This window comes from Kogia breviceps, chromosome 2, assembly GCF_026419965.1.
Source record: "Kogia breviceps isolate mKogBre1 chromosome 2, mKogBre1 haplotype 1, whole genome shotgun sequence".
In the NCBI taxonomy this organism is placed as follows: domain Eukaryota; kingdom Metazoa; phylum Chordata; class Mammalia; order Artiodactyla; family Physeteridae; genus Kogia; species Kogia breviceps.
In genome coordinates, this window is record NC_081311.1 from 28,470,001 (window position 1) to 28,494,501 (window position 24,501).

General features: G+C 44.7%; 1 protein-coding gene across 1 annotated transcript in view; it reads left to right on the top strand.

Moving 5' to 3' along the window:
- PKD2L1 (polycystin 2 like 1, transient receptor potential cation channel) overlaps nt 1-23,719 on the top strand; it is a 32,978-nt gene extending 9,259 nt beyond the window's left edge. The window contains 13 exon segments of the mRNA XM_059053576.2: nt 14,920-15,047; nt 15,512-15,765; nt 16,728-16,952; nt 17,121-17,349; nt 18,030-18,197; nt 18,380-18,561; nt 18,859-18,970; nt 19,804-19,929; nt 20,139-20,260; nt 21,380-21,506; nt 22,279-22,394; nt 22,650-22,773; nt 23,546-23,719. Coding sequence (XP_058909559.1) covers nt 14,920-15,047; nt 15,512-15,765; nt 16,728-16,952; nt 17,121-17,349; nt 18,030-18,197; nt 18,380-18,561; nt 18,859-18,970; nt 19,804-19,929; nt 20,139-20,260; nt 21,380-21,506; nt 22,279-22,394; nt 22,650-22,773; nt 23,546-23,719 — 2,087 coding nt within the window.
- Nucleotides 23,720-24,501: the final 782 nt, after the last annotated feature.

Below are 24,501 nucleotides of genomic sequence, written 5' to 3' on the forward strand. Positions count from 1 at the left end.
AATATCTAGTAGGGGATATCGGAAGTGATTTCAGATTCTCATCCCATTGTACTCTATTGGGAAGGTTTCTTGAGAAGCTGTGTGACTGGCCAAAGGTGGGTACAGCCAGGACCATAACAGCATGTAAGGCTCTACCACAGTTTCTGTAGTTTTGACTTTTTTTCCTTTGTCAGCTAAAAGTGCACAGTGAGTATTCAATACTTATCTTTACATATACACAAGGTATGCTGTGAAAACATATTTGCTTACAAACATATAAAAATACTTGTTAACTGGTTTGATAAGAAATAATATATAAAAGTATATAGCAAAACATTAATCATCTCTGACCCTGGAAAGATCAATTCCATATTTTATATTACAAACAAAAAGTTTTAGTTTTTTGAATCCCTTATCCAGAAATACTTGAAAAGGAAGACAGACAGGAATTATTTATTTTTACTCTCAACATGGCTGTGAAAAGGGTTAAATTAAAAAACCAAGAACACTAAAATGACTAAGTCTAGAATGAGTCCAAATATTTGGCCACATAGAATATTATCTTTAGGAATAATAGTAAAGGCTTTACATGCAGTTTTTAACCTATAAATACAATAGGCATTTTGGTATTTTGGCCACTGGAAAACAAAGGCTATAGCATCAGTAAAGGTCTGAGATGTCTCACTTTTGTGGATTCACTTCAGTGTATTTAAGGTTAACTAAAGTTGACATCAAAATTTTTAGAGATAGGCAAAAATTCACATTTAAAAAAAACTCCCTATGTTTCTATTTAGAGTAACAGTAGTCAATATGATTCCAGAAGTTAAAAGTTATTTCACAAAATATGACTTCAGCTTGGCAAGCAGCTTAGGTTCCAAAACGGATTCATCCCTATTAAAAGTAAGTCCTTAAAAAAAGAATGTGTCTGTGTATATAGATATCCATTTTAAAGGAATCAGATAATCCTTGAAGCAGCCTTTGTGTTTCCTTTAAATGTCTTGAATGACCATTGGATTAGCTTCATGGAAAGGATTAGCCAGCTTCTTGGTCTAAGGCTACCACGGTGATCATTTATCTAAGGCTAGAAAGGTACCAACGTGATGTAAACTGTAAGGAGAGAGGGAGGAGATGAGGGCTTTTCCTCTGCGGCCGGTAGGCTGCGGGCGAGCGGCCGGGCGGGGGTCCCGGGGGCCGGGAGCTGCTGGAGGGCCGGTCCGGGCGGCAGCGCGGCGCCCGGGCTGACCGGGTCCCGACCGAGACGCGGAGAGGAGAGGTGACCGCAGCGGCGCACGTCTTCGCAGTGTCTGCCGAACGCAGCCTCCAGCGCCGCTACAAATGGCCCTCTCAGCAGATATCTTTTTGAGATATCATTTCATTTCATTTCCTTTGAATAAATACCTAGGAGTAGAATAACTGGATCATATGGTAGTCCTATTTTGAATATTTTGAGAAACCGTCATAGAAGATGTCTTTCTTGACTGAGCATACCTAGAGTTAACAATGAAAGGAACAGAAAGATCTTGGACATTCAGGAAATGTCTGTGGGCGAGCCCCTAACCCCCATGTGGCTGTAATGATGGCAGAAGATAATTGGTCACATAGTATCATAACATTAGTGAAGGCACAGTGGTGATGGAGAGAACATGGGACCTGGAATAAGATGACCTGCTTCAAATGATGGTACAACCAGTTACTAGACACGTGCCTTTCACAAGATGTAGGTCAAGATACTGAAATCTCTGGAGGCCTTGATTTCCTTGTATTTCTTTTCTTTTCTTTTTTCTTGTGCGGCTTGTGGGATCTTAGTTCCCTGACCAGGGATCGAACCTGTGACCCCTGCAGTGGAAGCATGGAGTTTTAACCACTGGACCACCAGGGAAGTCCCCCTTTAAAAAAAAATTTTTATTGGGGTATAGGTAATTTGCAATGTTGTGTTATTCTTGTATTTCAAATGAGGATAATGTCTGCCTTTGTGAGACTGGTGGAAAACAAATAAGGTACTTAGTACAGTGCCTGGCATATAGTGGGCTTTCAATAAATATCAGTTGTCATTCTACATCATTTCCATAAATTTGGAAAATATTGAAATGTAAAGTGTAACCCACCGGAAGCCCAAGGTCTGTTTGAAAACACCAGGATAATGCTTAGCAAGGATCAGAAAGATTAGCCCTCTAGAAGGGGTTGCCAAGGATTAAGAATGGCCATGGGATGATGATTTCATGCCTCAGCACACTCAGTTACCCTTGGCCTATCCAGACCCAGAGAATTGCAGACCTTCTAGTACTAGGATGAGGTGATCTGAGTCAGTTCAACTTAAATGATAGGGATTTAGGCCCTACCAGCAGGCTTTGACCTGTCTTTGCTATAGCAGAATTCCCTGGTGTCCCAGAATTTCCAGGGCATGAATCACTATTACAAGACCGGTGGGCCTGGACATATCCTGTTGTCCAATGCTGAGTGACAACGTGTCATTTAGTTTCCCCCATGTGGGACTGTCATTGGTCTCTAGAAGTACAGTAGTACATTTAAGTGCTAGATCTTAGGATCAGGGAAAGGATTTTTAAGAAGGACTATGCTTCAGTCAAGCACAGAAGCGCAGGCAGCCCTAGCTGATGAAATGTGGGGCACCACCTGTGTTAAGTGGCCAGAGAAAGGACATGTAGCACGTATTCACAAGGCACGAGTCTGAGTGCTGACTCTGCCTCTCGCCTGCTGAATGACCCTGAGCTAATCATATAAACTCTGAACTTCGTGATTCATAGGAAACCGCTTACAGGTAAGGTGGAACAATCAGGCCATGGCTGACCGGCTATAGCAAGATATTGTACGGAAAAGCTCTTTGAAAACTATGCAATGTGGTACACAGGTAAGGGATTTTAATAATATTGATAATGATCTCTTTACACTATGGAGTGGTGGCAGCAGGAAGTCTAGGGTTTTAAGTTCAGGCAGATTCTCAGGTCTGGGTGGAGGTGCTAGTCACAGAAATGAGGCATAGGGCAGTGGTTCTCAAAGGTGAGCAGATTATTTCACAGCACGAAGGAAAAGGACAGTTGAGACAATGAGAGCTTGGGTATTCATACATTCAAACATTTGTGAAGTCCTACTATGTGTCAGGCCCTAGGCCAACTGTTAAAGGGTTTGAAATAGAGAGACTCATCCTCTGCCTTCAAGGAGCAAAAGAGGTGGACATGTTAACCAACAGTGACATGTGGTGTGGTGAATGTAATGGTGAAGGAGTGCTCTGGACCATGGCAAGATGTGAGGGGCAAAGTGGTCAGAGAGACCTGGGAACTGTTGCAGGTCCCAGAGGCAGGCAACCATTCACATCCGAGGAGGCCCAGAGTCAATGCCAGGGAAGCCTAAAGTCATTGCCATTTGCTTGCTTGTTTTAACATCTCTGGCTTTCAGCCTGGAGGAGGCAGGGGTCAAAGGAGGCAGCAAGAGCCAGCTAAGGCCTCAGACTATGGAAATACAAGAGCTTTGCTGAGTCTGGAAGGGCAAGTATGAGAGGAAAATGTAATTTTAACTAATGCATAGTCCTTGTTTTAAAAAGTCCAATAGGGCCACTGTTATTAACCACTATTAATAGTTTGGTGTATATAATTTCAGCCATTTTTTCTAGGCACATGTAGATATACATACATTTTAGATAAGAGGCTTTGGTTGGTTTATACTAGAAGGAAGTCTGTGTAAACAGAGATGAAATGTCCCCCGAAGGTGGGATGTGTAGGAGGCTTTCCCAAGGTGTTGATGGCTGATGGCAATAATCTCAGTATAGGAGGATCTCTTGACGTACTTTGTAGAAACTAACTCACACTTCAAAATATCTGCCAGGAACTGCCAGCTTGCAGTGAAGGCAGGAATTGGGCAGTGCTTCTCTTGCTGGGTACTTCTGTATCCTGGCCTGACTCTCCCAGCATCTCCTTTCTTCTCTCTCGTCTCTTTCCCCAGCTCTGGTCCACTTTGCTTTCTTCTCACCTACCTCTGCCCACAGTATTTGACTCTTCTTTCCTTTTGACTTTTTTCTCTGGTCCACTGTCCATAGTCCTCCTGTCCCTGACACAGCTTCTTGAGATTTCTTTGAAAGGCTCTTTCTGATGGGAACTCCAGGGAAACATTGTTCACTTTTGGTTCTTGAGTCCCAGGGAAGGTGTGTTTTGTTTTGTTTTTTTAACTGAAGTTCATTTACAATGTTGTGTTAATTTCTGCTATACAGAAAAGTATTTCAGTTATGCATATATATATACATTCTTTTTTAAAATTCTTTTTCATTATGGTTTATCATAGTATACTGAATATAGTTGTCTGTGCTATACAGTAGGACCTTGTTGTTTATCCATTCCATATATAACAGCTTACATCTGCTAACCCCAATCTCCCACTCCATCCTTACCAAACCCCCTCCCCCTTGGCAACCACCAGTCTATTCTCTATGTCTGTGAGTCTGTTTCTGTTTCCTAGATAGGTTCATTTGTGTCATATTTTAGATTCCACATATAAGTGATGTCATATGGTATTTGTCTTTCTGACTTTCTTCACTTAGCGATAATCCCTAGGTCCATCCATATTGCTGCAAATGGCATCATTTCATTCTTTTTTAAGGCTGAGTAATATTCTATTGTATATATATACCACATCTTCTTTATCCATTCATCTGTTGGTGAATGTTGAGGTTGCTTCCATGTCTTGGCTATTGTGAATAATGCTTGCTGGGAACATAGGGGGTGCATGTATCTTTTTGGATTAGAGTTTTGTCTGGATATATGCGCAGGAGTGGGACTGCTGTATCATATGACAATTCTATTTTTAGTTTTTTGAGGACCCTCCATACTGTTTTCCATAGTGGCTGTGATCTCGGTGAGGCAGCAATGAGTGGTGGTGTGAAACGAGATCTTAATTCCCTGCCCAGGAATTGAACCTGGGTAGCCTGGATGAAAACTAGGAATCCTAGCCACCACATCCCCTGGCTCTTGCCCCCAGTGGAAAATGCATTTCTCACAGAGGCAAAACTGTAAAAACAGGTACAAAGTTTATTATTAGAGACATAGCACAACAACAAGTGGGAGAGCGCACAGAGAAACAGTTTGTTTAGTGAAGATAGAGGCAAGGCAGAGATGCCCACCTGGAGAGAAAGGGCGGGGCATCCTCCCCAATGAGGAGTGCAGTAAAGAGGTGGTTAAGTCATTTATATGGGTCAGTTCTTCTGGGTCTTTGTTTACCTTTGGCCAATTATCTGGTTGATTTTTCCACACCTGACCTGCCTTAGGAGCCTCCCCAACATGCGTGCGCAACTCTCTTCCAAGATGGATTACAGGCCAGAGGCCTATGGGATGGCCTCAGCATCACGTATTACAGGGTGGTGCCCCCTCCTTGTTGACCTCCAAGGAGCCTTCTGTGCATGTGCAATGTTTCCCTTGCCCCAAGGATGGGAAATATATGACCTCTTGATCTTTTAACAGGGTGTAGTCCCACTCTGTCCCTGCCATAAAAATGTCCAATGTCTGGTTATTTACCTTATTTCTGTTGCTGGTTTTTATGAGGTGTAGATGTCAAAATATAGACAGGAGACCAGTCATAAATATGTAGTCCTGGAGCCCATTTGTCTCTTGCTTCAGGAAATGTAAACGGAGCTAGTAATGAATGTCTGGCCTGGAGCCCATCTTCTTCTTACCCCAGGAAGTGTGAACAGAAGGCCAGTTTTAAATGTCTAGCCTGGAGCCTATCTATCTCCTGCCTCAGTTGTACCAACTTACATAGGAAAAGTTTGATAATGTGTTTCAAGGAGTTCACGCCCTTCAAAGTGATAATTACATGGTCTCTATTTAAATGATTTAAAAATCAATCCATATATTAATTACTTAAATATGTCTTCCCTTTCTATAGAACAATTTGAGAGCCTCCTTTTGTGTACTGAGTGAGCATGCCCTGTAGTAAAGGAGGTGATGCATTTATCTGCTGTGTCTGAAGCTGTCTTCATACATTTTTCCTGGACTGCTTTTATTTTGCAATATCACATGAGCCAATCAATGATGGGCTACCCTTAACAGACCCTGTAGCTCCAGAGAGAATCAATTCTTGGCATTGGATGAACATATGGTTTGGTCATGGTATTGATTATCCTACAGTCTTCACGGAATCATTGATGCATGCAGCTTGGATTGCAAAATTACAGGTGAAGTCCATGGCTTCTCTGTAGTGAAATCACTCATTACCAATTCTACTACCTTAGTCACCTTTCTGTAATCTTTTATAAGGACAGTGCGTGAAATGGTGGCATCATAATTGGGGTAACCCCTATATATGTGGTTTAGGTATGTCTTGCCTAGTTTCCCAGCTTTCCTGGGTCCACATTTTCAAGGACACTAGCCATGGCACCCTTTAACATCAAGGGCTCTTCTCTTAATGCTTCCTCAGTTTTAGTATTAAATATCTCTTTGATGTAGTTAGATATAGGCAGCAAAGTCTTTATTTTTTAAAAAAAATTTATTTATTTTTGGCTGCATTGAGTCTTCGTTGCAGCGAGTGGGGGCTACTCTTCGTTGCAGTGCACGGGCTCCTCATTGCAGTGGCTTCTCTTGTTGCAGAGCACGGGCTCTAGGCTCGTGGGCTTCAGTGGTTGTGGCACATGGGATCCGTAGTTGTGGCTCACGGGCTCTGGAGCACAGGCTCAGTAGTTGTGGTGCACAGGCTTAGTTGCTCCACGGCACGTGGGATCTTCCCAGACCAGGGATCGAAACTGTGTCCCCTGCATTGGCAGACGGATTCTTAACCACTGCGCCACCAGGGATGTCCTAGGCAGCAAAGTCTTTAAACCTCAGATCTACAGTACTCTCCATGGCCTTGGTTTTTTTCAAGATGATCAGTTTCTGGGAGATCTCAGGCAAAATTTTTCAAGGAATCACAGATAAGAGCAAGCACAGTCTTACTCTGTAACCTTCTAGGAGGATATGTGTAGAACCACTTCTGACTCATCAGCCAGTTAAAAAACCCATACTGAGGCAGGTCTCTTATGTTATACCCCATTTGGCATCTTCTCTTGAAATAGTGTGCCCTTCTTCTTAGAGACCAAAGCTATATATGTCTTATATATCTCTCCAGATATTGCTGAAGTTCATTCTATGTCTTGAGGTTTTTGGACAAGAACTATGCTATTTGGGGGGCAGTATTTTTCTTTCCAGGATGGCCCTGAAGAAGGCCATTCATCTTCCTCAGGGCCTTTGACCTCCTGGTTTAACTGCTGTCTTAATAAACTTTTCAAGTGGTTCTGAAACCATGTAACAGTTTACAGTCCATCAGCTAAGGTTTTATTAAATCTATAAGAATCAATTGCTTTTTCTCGCTCTTGCATCTGCACTAAGAAATTGAACAGAACAGAGAATTCCAGCAGCTAATCCCAAGTGTATTCTTGTGGCCTGTTCCCTAGTCCCATCTCCAATTATGTAGGTATCTTATTTCAGTATTTCATCCCCTGAGATGATCTGTTACAAAATTAATTCAGCATGGACACATATTTATAGGTCTTTCTTACCCCTGTCATAAGATCTCAGAGCTATCAGAAATTTTAGGGGGATCACTAGTCAGTTCTTGGATTCGTTTTCCACTTCTCAAAATGATCACCTTCAGCCTGATTGAATTCTTTCAAAAGCAACTCATAATCCTTTGGCCGTGAATCTGATTTCCTAAGAAGAAACGGGCCATGTGTAGTCATAGGTTGTCTAGAACTTTAATCCTCTCAACGTAAGTCCTAAAAGGCTTGATAATGCTTAGTTACCAAGGCAGCTGTGAGTGATATAGTCCTCTCAGCTGTATTCTCTTAGATACATTGATGTGAAATCCTTCAGTGAACGCTCTGAGGACTTATCCCTTCCCTCATTTCCAGGTCCCAACTTTCTTCTGCCTACTCTCCACCTTAAGAACCATAAGGTATTTGGAATCCAACTTTGGATGACCCAATAGCATTAATCAGAATGTGTCGGTGGAATGGCAAGCAAAGAAGAACGTGAAGGGAGGAATTGCCCAAGATGAACAACAAAAGAATTTCTTTTTTAAAAAAAGTTTTCATTTTGTATTTATTTGTTTGTTTGTTCATTTATTTATTTATTTATTTTGGCTGCACTGGGTCTTAGTTGCGGGATCTTCATTGCGGCATGCGGGATCTTAGTTGCTGCATGCATGAGGGATCTAGTTCTCTGATCAGGGATCAAACCCGGCCCCCGTGCATTGGGAGCGTGGAGTCTTACCCACTGGACCAGGAGGGAAATCCTGACAACAAAAGAATTTCTTAATAGGGGACATTGTACTAAGAAAAGGAAAAATGTTCTGTGTATCCAGTAAATGGTTTTAACCAAGAGGTCTGAGATTAGACTTGGCTTTTCTTAGGATAGGAATTTTGTGCTAACAGCTTGTTGACTTCAACTCTTTTTCCCCTCTATGCTTATCCTAATTTTCTTAGAAAAGTTCCTTTTGCAAAGTATCCTTCTGATATAGATGTATTCATATGAATTGCTTCAGTTGGGATTTTGGTTTAGCTGCAATAACAGTGGCTTAAATAAGATAGAAGCTTGTTCCTCTGTCATGTAACAATCTGAGGTGTAAGAAGCCCTGGACTAATGTGGGGCTCCACAATCATGTGGGGTCCAGGCTCATTCTACCTTATTGCTTTGCCATCTTCAACATATGGCATCTGTCTCATGTTCCAGCTCCTGCTCTTATGTCCATGCTCTAGCCAACAGGAAGTAGGAAAATAGAAAGGGAAAGCATTTTCCTTCCTTTTAAGGACACAAGTCAGAGATGTACATGGGAAAATGTCACTCCACTTGTATTCCATTGGCCAAAATTTATTCAAATGGTCACTATACCTAGCTGCAAGGGAAGCTGGATAATGTGGTGTTTAGTTGGGCAGCCATGTGCCCCTAGATAAAATTATATTATTATGCAAGAAGGAGAGGAAAGCTATTGGGGAATAACTAGGAGTCTGTACCAGGTAGGGGAAGAATAAATCGTGCCCATAGTTTGGCATGGGAGCAGTAACAGCTAGTGGAACCTGGAGAAATCAAGGAACTTATAACCTCCCTGACATAAATCATAATGGAAGCTGACGACATATGGTTCTTTTCCATCAGGAGTGAGTATTAAAGTGTTTAGCTAAGCTATTGTGAAACTATCATCAGAGGCTGTTGGGGAGGCATTAAGAAGGGTGAGTTTCAGGGCATTATATTTTATTTCACAAGATAGTAGACTCACCCTGTAGGGTTAATCATAGACCTTATTTCCCTCCAAATTATTTACATGACCAAAGCCAAACAGGATCCAGTGTCCTAATAAATAGGTAAAGATATTTCAGAGAGCTTCTCAGCAAGCCAGGTGATGAGAGGCTCAGGAAAAGGCCATCAGAGGAGATGTCGGTTAAATATATAGAATTGGTAAAGCCCAAGGAACTTCCAACTCTTCAACAGTTGGAGGCCTGTTATCACAGTGGAAGTTCTGTCCACATAATGACTGCCAGGGCTGGGGTTGGGGTGAAAGAGACCTCCATTTTTCTAGAGAAGCATCCTCAATGCTCTTCCTCAGAGCTAGCCAGTTAGCAGTTGGCTTTTGCGTGTCAAACACTTGAAGGCACAGAGTTTCCAACAGAGGAGTAGTGTAGACACATAAAGGAATTATACACTTGTTGGCAGAAGCACCGCAGCTCTTCAAGGTTCTTTGTCAATTAGTTGAGAGAAGGGATCTCGTTCCTGCTCAAAAAGAGTGCTGTTAGAAAAGGATGGCTATGTTCCCTTAAATAGTAATTAGGGACAGGGAAGGAGCTCAGTAGCATGATGATAACCTGTATGGCAATCGCTGGGGAAAGGAGAGGCACAAAGCAACTTCTGACTTCTTATTGCTCTGAGCTGGGAAGGTCTTCCAGCACTTCAAAAAAGAGGACAAGAATATTTGGTCTCTACTATAAACATTGGAATGGATAAAATCAAGTTATTATTCAAGCTCACGATGATGATTAATAATAATTATTACAGTCACACTTATTTAATTACAATATACTTATGCCCCACCTATGTCCAAAAGGAATCTGAGCCACTTACATTATAAAGCACAGATACAGGGACCCAGTGGTTAAGACTCCGCGCTCCCAATGCAGGGCCTGGTCAGGGAACTAGATCCCTTATGCCATGACTGAAAAAAAAAAGATCCCGCATGCCTCAACTAAAACCCAGCGCAGCCAAATAAATAAATAAATAAATAAATGTTTTAAAAACACAGATACAATAAAATATAACCCTTTAGAATTGCAATAAAAAGACTTAACAAAAGACATGGGAAGAGATAGGGGAGGAAGATAAGATGAACAAATGCACTGCAAGTGAGAACAAAGCCTGAGGTTCCTGGAAACTAAAGCAAAGAAGAAAACACAAATAGATTGAGTAGTTCTCATTGTGAGTAAGAAAGAGCACACCAGTTAATAAGAAAATGCTAACTCTGGGAAGAATTGGAAATTGACTTGAAAACAAATAGGTGGAAAGATTTTTAAAATGATTTTATTATTTTTATGTTCTATTATTATAGCATTAATTGAACTCCATGGGAATGAAGAGAAATAAAATCTGCCTATTATACTCTTCATTAAAAAGTCCAATTTGCCTTTAAGGTTTTATATATTTAATATTTTTTAAATATTTAAATGTAATGATAGCAGCAAAACAATTTTGCATTCTGCTTTTATTACCATTTCAATGGTTGTATCATACTCCATTAAGTGGCTCAGTGATATAATTTATTTATAATTATTTATAATTTATTGCCTCTCTGTAGGACATTTAGGTTGCTTGTAATTTTTTGATGTTGTAAATAACCCAGGTAACATTTTTATGCCTGTGATTTTTTTCCTTCTTTGAAACTCATCTATGTCAGAGTATGGTTCTTCATACAGATTTATATACATTTATTCATTTATACCAGAATGAAGAAATTTGAAGCTTCTTTTTTTAAAAAATTAATTTATTATTATTTTTTTGGCTGCATTGGGTCTTCATTGCTATGTGTGGGCTTTCTCTAGTTGCGGTGAGCGGTGTGCAGGCTTCTCATTGCAGTGGCTTCTCTTGTTGTGGAGCACGGGCTCTAGGTGCACAGGCTTCAGTAGTTGTGGCATGTGGGCTCAGTAGTTGTGGCACACGGGCTTAGTTGCTCCATGACATGTGGGATCTTTGCTCCACGACATGTGGGATCTTCCTGGACCAGGGATCGAACCCGTGTCCCCTGCATTGGCAGACGGATTCTTAACCACGGAGCCACAGGGAAGTCCCTGAAGCTTCTTTTAAGATGCTGATCTTTTGAGTTTACCAACTGCTTTCATAATTTGCCTCCTGACTCAGATATTGAACTCTTCAAATAGTTTTCTTAAAAGGACACCTTATAAACATGCACAATCCTAACCATGTGGATTGACCTTTGGAAGGAGAGTCAGGTCCCTAATCAGAAGGATTTTGTCCAGTAGAGTGGTATGTTAGTTTAATGTAGAGCAGTGGCTAAATTCAGGGTCTTTGGAGAGAATCAGACCTGAGTTTGAATTCAAATCTACCTGCTTGCTATCTGATCTTTGGACAAGTTATTTAATAACATTTTGGATTTCAGTTATCTGCATAAAATACAGATAGTTCCTACTTTATGAGGTTTTTTTCAGGATTATGGGACACAATGTAGTCAAAGCCTGGTGAATAATAAGTGTCAGTAGTGGTGATTATCATTATTATTCAGCAACTGTGAATTTGACCTGAAGCCAAGGTTAAAAGGCATGATATAATGTATAGGAGAATTTAGTTTCTGTCCAAGAGAAAAAAAATCAGATTCTCTGTAGTGGACGGCCACCTGGTCTCTGAATCCCTTTCATAGCATTCTCATGCAGTCATTGTCCAGTGTCTGAAAATTTCCTGGAATGAGGTCCTCACTACACCTAAAAGGTGTTAAAGTACTGACATACTGACATTTGATATACTGACACAAATTCTGATTCCTCCCTGTTCCTTCCCTTTCTCTGGCCTAGTGTTACCTTTTGAAACACACAGAGCAATTCCACTCCTTCACCGGATCTTAAAGGAAGGATCCAGGAAGGCCAGCCACTGCCCATTGCAGGAACCCCTTCCACGTGATCCTCAGCAGATGGTCCTTTGTTGACACTCTCAGGGGCAAAATGGATGTTTGTGAAGTGTGGTACTTTTCTTAATAGGAAGCACTAATGGTTAGGAATCTCTGCCTTTTATGAAACTTAAGTTTTCCCTCCTGTAACTTCTACCTTTTGGATATAGTGCTGTCCTTAAAGCAGAACAGAATTAGTTTACTATGGAGGCAAACAGATTTTCATTTGAATCCTGTCTCCCTTAGTTGTTTACCTTGGGAAAGTGACTTCAGCCCTCTGAGACTGGGAAATTATAGCACCTAATACATAGGGTTGTTGTAGGATTAAATGAAATAAGCATGTCAAGCACTTAACATAGGGCATGTATTAGGTGTTCTGAGTATCAGTGGGCATTTGACTAGGTGAAACCATTTTTCTCAGAATACATAGTCTTTACTGTCTTGGATAATAATCAGTGATGTTATGCCTCCGTAAAGGGTTGACAGTCTGTTCAGAGCAATACTGATTTTGAGTGGTAACTTGAATTGGAGAATTGGAGAGGAGAAAAAGATATAGCCGTGACTACCACCTAGTGGCCATCTAGAGGTATAACAATTTAATCAGCAATGTCTTTAGGAAAAGTTCTGCTCACTGACCATCAGTTCTAACTGCGGCGGACCCTCAGCAGACAGAAGTTTGATTTCCAGCCCATTTTCCAGATCCAGAAGAGTTGAGTCTGAGTCCTACAGATACTAAGGATGGGAATCACAGGTTTGATTTAGAGAGAAGTCAAGTCATTTCTTGGAATTAATAGAGTGGAATGCGGAAATGTGAAATAATAATGCTTTCTTTTTTCTGATTTCCTCCTGGAAACGTATGATGTTGCTTGTGCCTAATCTGGGACCACTCATAGGCCTCTCTTTCCCCCAAGACTGTGGATGAACTTCAGTCCACACCAAAGCATTCTCTTTCCAGAAAGGGAATAAAATATGTTCCAAGATTTGAAAATAAAATTCTTAAAAAAGGGAATTGCTCACAAGAGGCTGACAAATCCTACTTTAAATTTTTTGATTTAATTTTTTGATTTAAAGTTTAATTAGTGAACTGAAAAGTTACAAGAGTAATACAAAGAGTTCTTACATATATTTCAGCCAGATCTCCCAAATACGAATATTTTACCATGCTTGCTTTTCATTTATCATTCTCTCTCTCTGCCCGCCTCTTTCTCTTCACACATACACACACACAACTGTTTGAGAGTAAACTGCAGACATAATGTCCTGTTATTCCTAAATACTTTAATGTGTAATTGGTAAAAACGAGGAAATGATCAAAGTCAGGAAATTATCAATGATCCAGTACTATCATCTAATGAACAGACCTTATTACAGTTTAACCAATTATTCCACTAATAGCCTTTACAGCAGAAGAAAAAAATTATGGTCCAGGATATAATCCTAACTAGATGCACATATTGCATGTAGTTTTCATGGTTCTTTAGTATTTTAGGACAATTTCTTTGTTTTTCATGACCTGGCTAAAAAACTGAGTAACGATTCAAAATATTGACAAATTATAAAACTTTTTATAGAATTATAGAAATTTTAAAGAAAAGACAAGAATCCATGAGTTCATACTGATATACATACATGAATAATGAGGAAGAAGGGAAAGCTCTTCCTGAAGGGAATGCCAACTCATAAATGTGGAAGGAATGATGGAATGAGAAAATCACAGCTTGACAACCTTAATAGTAATAATTAGGCAAAAGTCGTCAAAGGATGCTAAAACCAGTAAGTGAAAGATTGATGAATAACAGGATATTTGCATAGTTTCCAAGTAGTTCCCCACAAAATATGTATTCATTACAAAGAGAAAAATAATAATTGTATATTGAAGAAAGCTGGATGATACAGCCTTAACAAGGGATCAAAGTTAATATCACCAGTAATAATACAGTTAGACAATTTGTGCCTCCTGATATCATGCACTGAAAAGGACACAGTCTGCTTCTTTGATATTCCTTGCCCAAAATGTATAATCTGAATTTAAACACAAGGAAATATCAAACAAATCTAAATTGAGGGGCAATCTATGAAGTAACTGGCTTATACTCTTCAAATTGTGCCTTTTAACCAGAAAACTTATAGCATCCCTTGACAGCCCTACTTCAGACTGGATGTGTGTATTAGGGTGGTCAAGGGAGATCTAGTTCTTCAGGGCAAAGGCCAGGTTTTATTTTGATCTGGGGATGCTCTGAGTCCCTCTCTCAGGTGACAACTGTGCCCATCAGGATGCACCAGGGCCAGAGGTGCCATGCCTACCTCCTACTCCCATGACTGCAGAGTCGCTGACTCCAAGGTCCAGGATACCACATCTCCATTGTACGATATTTGACCAGGGCCTTGGCATACTCCAGAATTTGGAGGCATTTTCCCAAAGGCATTAATAGAGGACAAATAAAAGGAACCACTACCTGATGCAGAAGGTAGAAATTTCCTGGCTCTGGGGAGTAAGAACTAGGAAGTTAAGCTGGTTCAGGAAGAGAAAAGTGAATATTCAGAATGACAATGTCAAGAGATAATTACTGAGTGGAGTTCAGTCTTTCTGAGGTGAGTTGGGAAGAGAGAAAGAGAGCCTATAACCACAACTCTTCCTAATGTATTCCCTGGTTTCCCCAATGCAACCGTCAGCCTCTTTAGCCAACTCTAGGGGATAGGTCCCATCCAGGTGGCATCTTTGGCCTCGGGGCAGAGGCTTTCCTGTCCCATCTGGATAATGGAGAAGGGAACAGTATTCAAGACACAGCCTCTTGGGTTAGTTTCTAGTGCCCTATGGAATGACAAGCTCCAGCGCCTACTACTACACCAAAGTGATGTCTGAGCTCTTCTTACATACCCCGTCAGACACTGGAGTCTCCTTCCAGGCCATCAGCAGCATGGAAGACTTCTGGGGTGTGAGTATGAGATCTCCTCTATCCCTCCCCTCTTCTTCTCAATGGCCTAAAGCCTGAGGCCACAGGCCAGGGTTCAGGGATGTCAGACAGTGGATAAGGCCATTTCCAGAGACCAGGTCATTCCAGAATCAGGCTGAGTCAAAGGATCAGGCATGAATTAAAGGGTCAGACTAGACAGAGTTCAGGTAGTGATAGGTTAGAAATCAGGACGATAATCAGAGATTTAAGTCAGTACTTAAACTAGTATTGAGAATCAGAGGTAAGGCAGAACTTCAAAATGTATTTTAAATAAAGAATAAGGCCACATCAGGCTAAGATCTGGCCAAGGTTCATGGGTCAGCTGAAGAGTCCAACAGAAGCATACTGGAGACAAGCTGGAGGGGTCAGGGAGTGTGGGAAAAGGTCATTCTAAGGGTAAGGGTCAGGATGAGGCTGGGTCAGGTTCAACCCAGTTCATTGTCTAGTTTGCCCAGGGCCCACTACTGGACAGTTTGTATTGGACCAAATGGTACAACAACCAGAGCCTGGGCCGCAGCTCCCACTCTTTCATCTACTGTGAGAACCTGCTGCTGGGGGCTCCGAGGCTGCGGCAGCTGAGGGTCCACAATGACTCCTGAGTGGTGCACGAGGACTTCCACGAGGACATTCTGAGCTGCTACGACGTCTACTCCCTAGACAAGGAAGAACAACTCCCCTTTGGGCTCCTCAATGGTGTAGCGTGAGTGAGCCCCCCACCAGTGTCGCAGGGCTTGCCCCTGTGAGCCTGACACCATCCCAGGTTTGGAAACCACTTCCATTGAGTCTTAAGGAGCCTTGGGGGTACTTGGGGGAGCTGGGGGGCATCTCTCTGAGGCCCATCTGTGACTGTTTGGAGACCTTGGTCTGGGGTCACTGAGGAACAGAGAGGGTATGTTAGCAGACAGAGCCATAGCCTCTGGACTTGTTTCCACGCACAGGTCACAGTCACAGCTGCCCTACTCTGGAGGCAGTCCTGCCAGAGAAAGCATCCTTTCTTGCCCAGAATTCCCTCAGGGGTATGGAGAATGGATGAAACATTGATGCTGCCACACGGGTCATGTTTGGAAGAGTCTGACCCTTGGAACTAATAGGGGAAGGCAGCAAGGGGCCAAGGATGGATAAGGAATTAGGGAAGAAAGGGGAGATGTGTGGATAGGACAGGAAAGGAGGGGAAGGAAATAAGGGTCCAGGGTGGAAAGTTTGTGGACAGAACAGAAAATCATAGGGTTAAGTAGACAGGTGCAAAACTACAAGAGCAGAAGGGGTCTTTTCTGGCTTGTGTGGTCCGGGTGCTTCCCTTATAGGGAATACTCAGGCTGGAGTCAAAAGTGGGCTTGGGTTTGTCATCCAGAGGCTTGGTGACAACGTGAAAATCAGGAGATTTACATTTGAGTTTCAGTTCTGCCACTAACTAGCTGGATTATCTCAGATATCTGAGTCTTAGTTTCCTCATTTGTAAAATGTGTATAATATTTACCCTCTCCTCCTCAAATAGTTATATTAAACAAGGTAATATATATGAAATATATAATATATATATATATTATATATATATATGAAACTGTAAAGCCAAGACAATTATAAAGTATTGCCGTTGCCTTGGGAGACCAGCTTCTGGGGCTGGTTCAGACCTCTCTGCTCAGATGGCTTCTTCTGTGACAGATGGACCTACCACTCGCAGGATGAGCTGGGGGGCTCCTCTCACTGGGGCCATCTCACAAGCTACAGCAGAGGTGGCTACCACCTGGACCTTCCAGGATCTCGACAGGCCAGCGCAGAGGCACTCAGGGACCTTCAGGAGGGCCTGTGGCTGGACAGGGGCAGTCGGGTGGTCTTCATTGACTTCTCAGTCTACAATGCCCACATTAATCTTTTCTGTGTTCTGAGGTGGGTCCCCTTTCCCTGGCTTCCCTCCATCCATGGCTCCTGATTCCCTTCTCCTCTGCGGGAGACCCTTCCCTAAACTTGTACCCTATGGTGGGGGTGGGGAGGGGAGAGGATGGGTAGAACTGTTCCAGCCCAGGCCCCACCAGACATCTCCCCCTCTTCCCACAGACTGGTGGTGGAATTTCCAGCTACAGGAGGTGCCATTCCATCCTGGCAAATCCGCACAGTTAAGCTGATCCGCTATGTCAGCAACTGGGACTTCTTTACCATTGGCTGTGAGATCATCTTCTGCATCTTCACATTCTACTGCGTAGTGGAGGAGATCCTGGAGCTCCACATCCACCGGCTTCATTACCTCAGCAGCATCTGGAACATTCTGGACCTGGTGGTCATCTTGGTGAGGGACAGATATCTTAGACTTGGGACATATGGGGTGGTGGAAGGGATCTACCCTGAAAGGGGCTCCAAGTTCTTCCTTTTGGTGTCCCAAGTCCTCCTTGTGACTTCTGGTCAAATCACTGAGTAACAGCTCCCTCAACCAAAGGCTGATGTTCCCCTGGCTCAGCCCTGGAAAAATCCTGTCTCCATATCCCCTCTCCCTCTGGCTTATGAGCCAGGCCCTGCTCTTTTATTTTTGTACTTGATATTAAGTTCCTCTTCTGTCTCTTGCCTTCATGACCTGTCCCCTTGACACCACCCCGCCTTTTCTCTTCTCTTCTGTTAAAATTTTCTGCCTCGTCATCTTCGTCTCCTTCCTATTAACAGGACACATTAATTTCTGACCAAGGCTGGGAAGTGGTGGGGGAAATAAAATTGCTTGGCTCCATTTCTCCATGGTCCTTTACAACCTACATATTTACCACTGGCGCTAAAGCCTTCTCTTGGGCTTTAAGATGTTCCCCAATCATCCTATCCAGTTCCATTTGAACCTGAGATAGTCAACAACTCAGCAAGGAAGGATGTGGTTTTTTTTCCCCACCTGTCTTACGCACCGCAGCTCTCCCCTGGGACCTCACTGTTGAACTTCCCTTGAGATCCTCTTGACTCTCTGACAACCCCCGGGCCCTGTTGTAACAGCTCTCCATCGTGGATGTGGGCTTCCACATATTCCAAACTCTCGAGGTGAATCGGCTGATGGGGAAGCTTCTGCAGCAGCCAAACACATATGCTGACTTTGAGTTCCTCGCCTTCTGGCAGACACAGTACAACATGAACGCCATCAACCTCTTCTTTGCCTGGATCAAGGTACCCTGGGATTCCTCACCCCCAGCAACACCTCAGGGCACACATTCTCCCTTCCTCAGGACTTGTCTCATTTTCCTTGTCTGGTGTGGCAACTCCTGTGGCCCCCTTAGGCCCCTGGGATGGACCGTTCCAGGCTTTTCTGTTTTCTTCCCTAATCGCTTGGTTCAACATGGCCCTTCCAGATATTCAAGTACATCAGCTTCAATAAGACCATGACCCAGCTCTCCTCCACGCTGGCCTGCTGTGCCAAGCACATCCTGGGCTTCGCCGTCATGTTCTTCATCGTGTTTTTCGCCTACGTCCAGCTGGGCTACCTGCTTTTGGGGACCCAAGTGGAAAGCTTCAACACTTTCATCAAGTGCATGTGTGTGTTCTGCCCCTTCACTCCTCCCTGGCCCCTCACCCTCCAGCTCTGTGGATGTGTGTATCCTTGGGGCAGCTGGGTATGTGAATGTGGGCATGTCTGTGCTTAAGCATCTGTGTGAGTTCCTGAAAGCCCTGGTGTGTGTGCTTAGTGTCTCTGCACCCTGTTCTGTCTCCATCAGATTGGGTGGAGGTGCAGGGAGGGGTCTGAGTTCACTGAAGAGCAGTAGGGAGGAAAATGTGATGGGGTCAGCGTTGTGGTCGGGCTCTGGGTGAATCCCAGACCCTGGTCTCTCAGTTTCACTCAGTTCCAGATCATCCTTGGGGATTTTGACTACAGTGCTATCGACAATGCCAACCGCATCCTGGGACCAGCCTACTTTGTCACCTATGTCTTCTCTGTGCTCCTCGTGAGGGTCCCTCTGAGGGGTGGGGATTTGGGAACCTGAGGGGTGGAGATGTGGATGGCCTTCAGGGTGGGGTTTTGACCCCCCTCCATGTTCTGCACTAATGATTATGATGGGTTTCTCAAATCAAGGGTGGAGAGGTGGGGGAGGGAAGAGCTTCCGGATCTTCTGAGAGCTGGCTAATGTGTGGTCAGCACAGTTAGGCGGTTTGCAGAGTATAAGGAAATCTGCAGGCTCCCTCACTAAAATCAAGCCCCTATCCTCCAAGGATGGAAAGAGAAGGAAAAGTGCCCCATGAGGAGAAGAGACTGCCCCTAGAAGCTTCTCCACCTATTCTCTAAGACTCCCCTTCCGCTGGGGACCTCTGGCTTTTTCTACTACCACTGCTTTGTATTTGCTCTCTCTCCCTGCCAACCATGAGAGATCTGGGTTTGATTTTTATCAGAAAAGCCAGTGCGTTTCTTTATTTGATCAGTGGATGGGGATACAGACATGGATTGGGGATGGATGGTAAGGAGAACACAATTTTACTCTCACCTTGGAAAGTTTCTGGCTTCAGTGACTGGTGGACTCTTACATGGAGGGGGTCTGTGGCATATGTTGGGGTATCTTTGTGGTCAGGTTACTGCAGCAGTTGAGTGAGGACACCCAGTTGATGAGGGAGCATGACCCATCTGTCACAGAATTGTGCTGAAAGACTGGGCTCTGGGGACCCAGAGATGTGGGGATTAGTGGGCTGCAGAGCTGGGGCTGAAAGCACTGGCTCTTTTAGAACATGTGTCTGGGACATTAATAGGGTCAATGGGCTCGATGCTGTTAAGGGGTCTGGGAGTGAGGACCCCAGTCCCTGTTTTATCCTCCAGAATATGTTTCTGGCCATCATCAATGACACATACTCAGAGGTCAAGGAGGAGTTGGCTGGACAGAAGGATGAGCTACAGCTTTCGGACCTCCTGAAACAGGTGACTACTTAGTCTCCTTGAGCCACACATGTGCATCAGGGCCCAGGTCCAAGGCTCTGTGTCCTGGTCTGTGCCTGACTGGTTAGGGGCCTGTGCCCTTGTGTGCCTTCAGCTTATCCCTGGGATCCTGTCACCCTGTGGGTGGGGGTGGGAGTAAGAGATGAAGAGGAGGCTGTGGGAAGTGGTGCCTGTTTCCTTTCCCCTTCCAGGGCTACAACATGACCCTACTGAGGCTGCGTCTGAGGAAGGAGCAGTTTTCGGACGTGCAGAAGGTCCTGCAGGGTGGGGAGCAGGAGATCCAGTTTGAGGATTTCATCTACACCTTGAAGGGGTGAGCACCCAGAGATCCAACCTTCCCTGACATTGGTCTATAAGTCCTTGACCCTCAAGCATACACCCTTTGCCTATAAGCCTCTGATCTTGGCCAGTGGGCCTTTGACCTTGGTTTACAGGTCTCTGATCCTGACCTTCAGAACTGCGCCCTTGGTTTAAAGGACTCTGACAATGTTCTATGATATTCTGGACCTTGTTGAACAACTCTTAGGACTAGTGTAATAATAATACCCTAATCATCGTATACATCCCTCATTCCCACAAAACTCTGATCTTAGTTCTATGCTCCCCCACAAACACAGGTCTGTTTCCTTAGCCATCCTCTCCCTGCTTCCCAGTTAAACATATTAACAAGCATTGAACAAATATACTGTGAGCACCAGCTGTGAGCCAGGCACACAGTTGAATGAGACAAAGTCTTTGTCCTCCAGGAGTTCATAGACATGTAAGCAAATAAATAGAATCAGAGAGCAAGTTCCACAATAGAAGTAACTAGGAGAGGGAGCATGGGGTAATAAAAGCATATACAAAGACAAAGAGGTATGAAGTTGAGCAACATATACAGGAGTAATAAGTAGCTGAGCATTGTAAGGTATCAAATGAAAGGTCGAGCAGAGCAGGAGATGAGGCCAGAGAAATGGGCTAAGGTCACATTGGGAAAAGCCTTGAACACCACTACTCTATTCAAAGAATAGGGTGCCCAGGAGGGATTTTAAGCAGGGAAGGGGTATATTTAGTCTTGTACTTTAGAAAGGTTAATTACTCTAATTGCATTATGAAGGATGGATTTCAGGGGAAGGGAAGGCCATAGGGCAGGGTGGGTGGGGGAGAGGGCAGGTTATTTGGAGGCAAAGAGATTTCACAATCATGCCTTTAGGAGATCATGAGGGCCTGAACCTAGTCAGCAGGAGTCAGGGAAGGAAGAAATAGATTCAAGTGATTTCTTGGGGGGGTCAAATCGCTACAGCTTGGATATTCTGGCTTTCTCATATGGCCCCCTTCTTCCCTAGAGAGCAAGACTCTTGCCAGGGTCTAGCAAAAGAGAGTGGGGAGTCCATAACGGAAAGCTCACAGCCACGGCAGGTCAGAAGTCATTTCATTACCCTGTTCTCCTCAGACTGGGGCACATAGAGCCTGAGATCACTGAGCTCACGTCTGCCTTCACCAGGTTTGACCAAGATGGGAATCACATCCTGGATAAGAAGGCGCAGGAACAAATGCGACAGGACCTGGAGGAGGAAAGGGTGAGCCTGGCTGGTGGAGAGGCCACAGGGAGACTGCCCACCCTCCCCTCCCTGCCAGCACACCTGGAGCACAGACGCAAACCAAAAATCCTCTGACAGATGGGCAGGAAAGAGCTCTCTAGAATAGTGGTTCTCAAACTGCTGCATATTAGAACGCCCTGGAGAGCTTAAAACAACCCTCATGCTCAGGCCACACACTCGTGACCAGGATCTCTGGGGGAGCTGGGAGGCCCAGCGATCAGTCCTTTTTACGACCCCCCAGGTGACTGCAGTGCATAGCCAAGGTTGATCACCATTGCTCTAAAACATCATCTTAGGGAGAAAAGGACCAATTGTCTGAGAATCCCTGACAATTCCTTCTGAGCACCTGCCTCCTCCTTGGGATTCTCCAACTCTGATCCTTCGCTGCCCCTGCTATGCCTGCTTCATCCCTATCCAGTAGAGACCAGAAAGCCAAGGGTAAAAGGAACAGTGCCAGGACATTGTCCCTGCTCACCCAAACGGAGTTGGCTTCTAGTGAGTGCCTCATTCATCAATGCTTCAAGGAGCTTGTGTTTTGTTTCTTGTGGAGGTGATTCTCTCCCAGAGGTTAGGCCGGCTTTGTGTTCAGCACGACCATTCTGATTCTGTTGTCTCCAGAGTCTGAGAGGGAAGGGGAATAGCAAGCACTGGAGCCCAAGGCCTGGTCCTGCGAGCCCATTAGAGCAGGTGATGAAGCAGGAGCTGATGGCTCCCCAGTCGTCTTCTCTCTGCTCTCTGACTTCCTGATCAGGTGGCCCTCAACGCTGAGATGGAGAACGTGCGCCGGTCCACTGTGAGTAGCCCACCAGGAGAGTCGAGTCCAGAGGCTGCCAAAGCAGGTGGCTGGGTTTCAGAAGAATTCTACATGTACGTGCAGCCCGGGGGTCCGGGGCTGACTGTGTTTATGTCATCCTACCTTGAGCTTCTTTCCACAACCTTCCAATTCCCTGTACTACCCCAGGGAAAACCCCTCTCCCCCTTTAATTCTCCTGACGAGGCTGGGCCTTACCTTCCTTGCTCCCATCCAGACACATACTCTCTTCTGTACCCCCTACCCCTGGAATCACCCAGCCCTCCACACACATATTTCTGCTCCCTTGGTCTCTCTCAAATCTTGCACAGGCTCACAAGGAGAGTTTTGCAGCTGGAGACTGTCCTGGAAGGAGTCATGACCCAGGTTGATGCCGTGGGCTCAGAGCTGACGATGCTGGAGAAGAAAGGGCAGCTGGCTCCCTCTCCAGGCATGGTGAGTGGTCTCTCACCTGGATCCTCTTGGTTCCCACAGCTGAACTGTACCCACTGAGTGGAACTCATCTTTTCCACTCAGTGGGTAGAGGCAAAACATTTTTTTAAAATAAATTTATTTATTTATTTGTTTTTGGCTGCGTTGGGTCTTCGTTGCTGCGCGCGGGCTTTCTCTAGTTGCTGCGAGCAGGGGCTACTCTTTATTCTGGTGCGCGGGCTTCTCATTGTGGTGGCTTCTCTTGTTGCGGAACACAGGCTCTAGGTGCGCGGGCTTCAGTGGTTGTGGCACGTGGGCTCAGTAGTTGTGGCTCGCAGGATCTAGAGTACAGGCTCAGTAGTTGCGGCACACGGGCTTCAGTAGTTGTGGCACGCAGGCTCAGTAGTTGTGGCTCATGGGCTCTAGAGCACAGGCTCAGTAGTTGTGGTGCACAGGCTTAGTTGCTCCGTGGCATGTGGGATCTTCCCGGACCAGGGCTTGAACCCATGTCCCCTGCATTGGCAGGCGGATTCTTAACCACTGCGCCACCAGGGAAGCCCAAGGCAAAACGTTTTTGAAAGACCAATGTCTCAGGCTCCTGGGGCAACATGTTCCCAGGAGTCAGTGAATCGTGGAGGTGAGGGTTGGAGGGAAGACTTGAAGTTGGTTGCTCTGGCCTTGAGGGCAGGCTTAGCCCCTAGGAGAGGGTCTGAGGTTGGAGAAACAGATCCAGGAAAAAGGAAAAGTGGGACACAAACTCCTCCTCCAAAAGACCTGTCCCTTTTTATTCCAACAGGGGGAACAAGTCATTTGGGAGCACTTGCAGGCAGCCCCAGCTGTGACTCCAGCCCCCTGGGGACTCCAGGGCAGGCAGCAGAGTGGTGGGGGTGGGGTCCTAAAGCATCAGACAGCAGCCTCCTCTGTCACCACTTCCCCAGAAGCCCCCTCAGCACACGCCCTCCACTTCTAGGGCTGCAGGTCCCACCACTGCTACTGCTGAGTCCCGCCCTGTGCCCGGCCTTCTGAGCCAATGTTTCTGAGTGTAACTCTGTGAAATACCTCCCGCTGGGCCTCTCACTCCCTGTGCTCTGAACTCTGCTGTGATGATTTTTTTAAAAGTCAATAAAAAATAATAAAGGAAAGGAGGGTAATAACTAATAACTTTCCTAAGCATCTGGATAGCCATGATTTGCGAAAAAAGTAGAAGCTGAGAGAACAGCAATATCTAGATGTCTTCCTACTTGCTAGTGAACCTTTTCCTCTGTGCACCTAGAGATCCGCTGCCAGTACACATGGGGTTCATGTCTTCCCTATAGGGTTTCCCTGTGAAAGAGAAGGGGAAGCCAGAGAGGACACTTTCTCTCGTGGGGAGAGTACAATGTTGCAGAGGAGTTGGAGTGATGACCTCCCCCAGCCTTCCCCAGCAAAGTCCAGGAAGACTCAGTGGAAGAGCCTGCCTCCAGACATGTCACTGAACACTGAGGGGGCTGTAAACCAGGACAGAAATGGAGCCTGAGGAGAAGCTGGCAAAGAAATGACCTCAGGATTCCGAGATATTTGGATAAAATGTGGGGGACTCTGACTCTGTCCTTCCATAGGACAATGTGGGTTTGCCTGGTGATTATCAATAAAAATCCTTAGGAAAACCAGGACTTTGCACTTGCTTCGGGGACTGCAGGGGAAAGAAGAGAGTCTGGAACTGTGAACCCTCCTTGTACCTGCTAGAGAAAGCTCATCCCTGCTGGGAGGTGT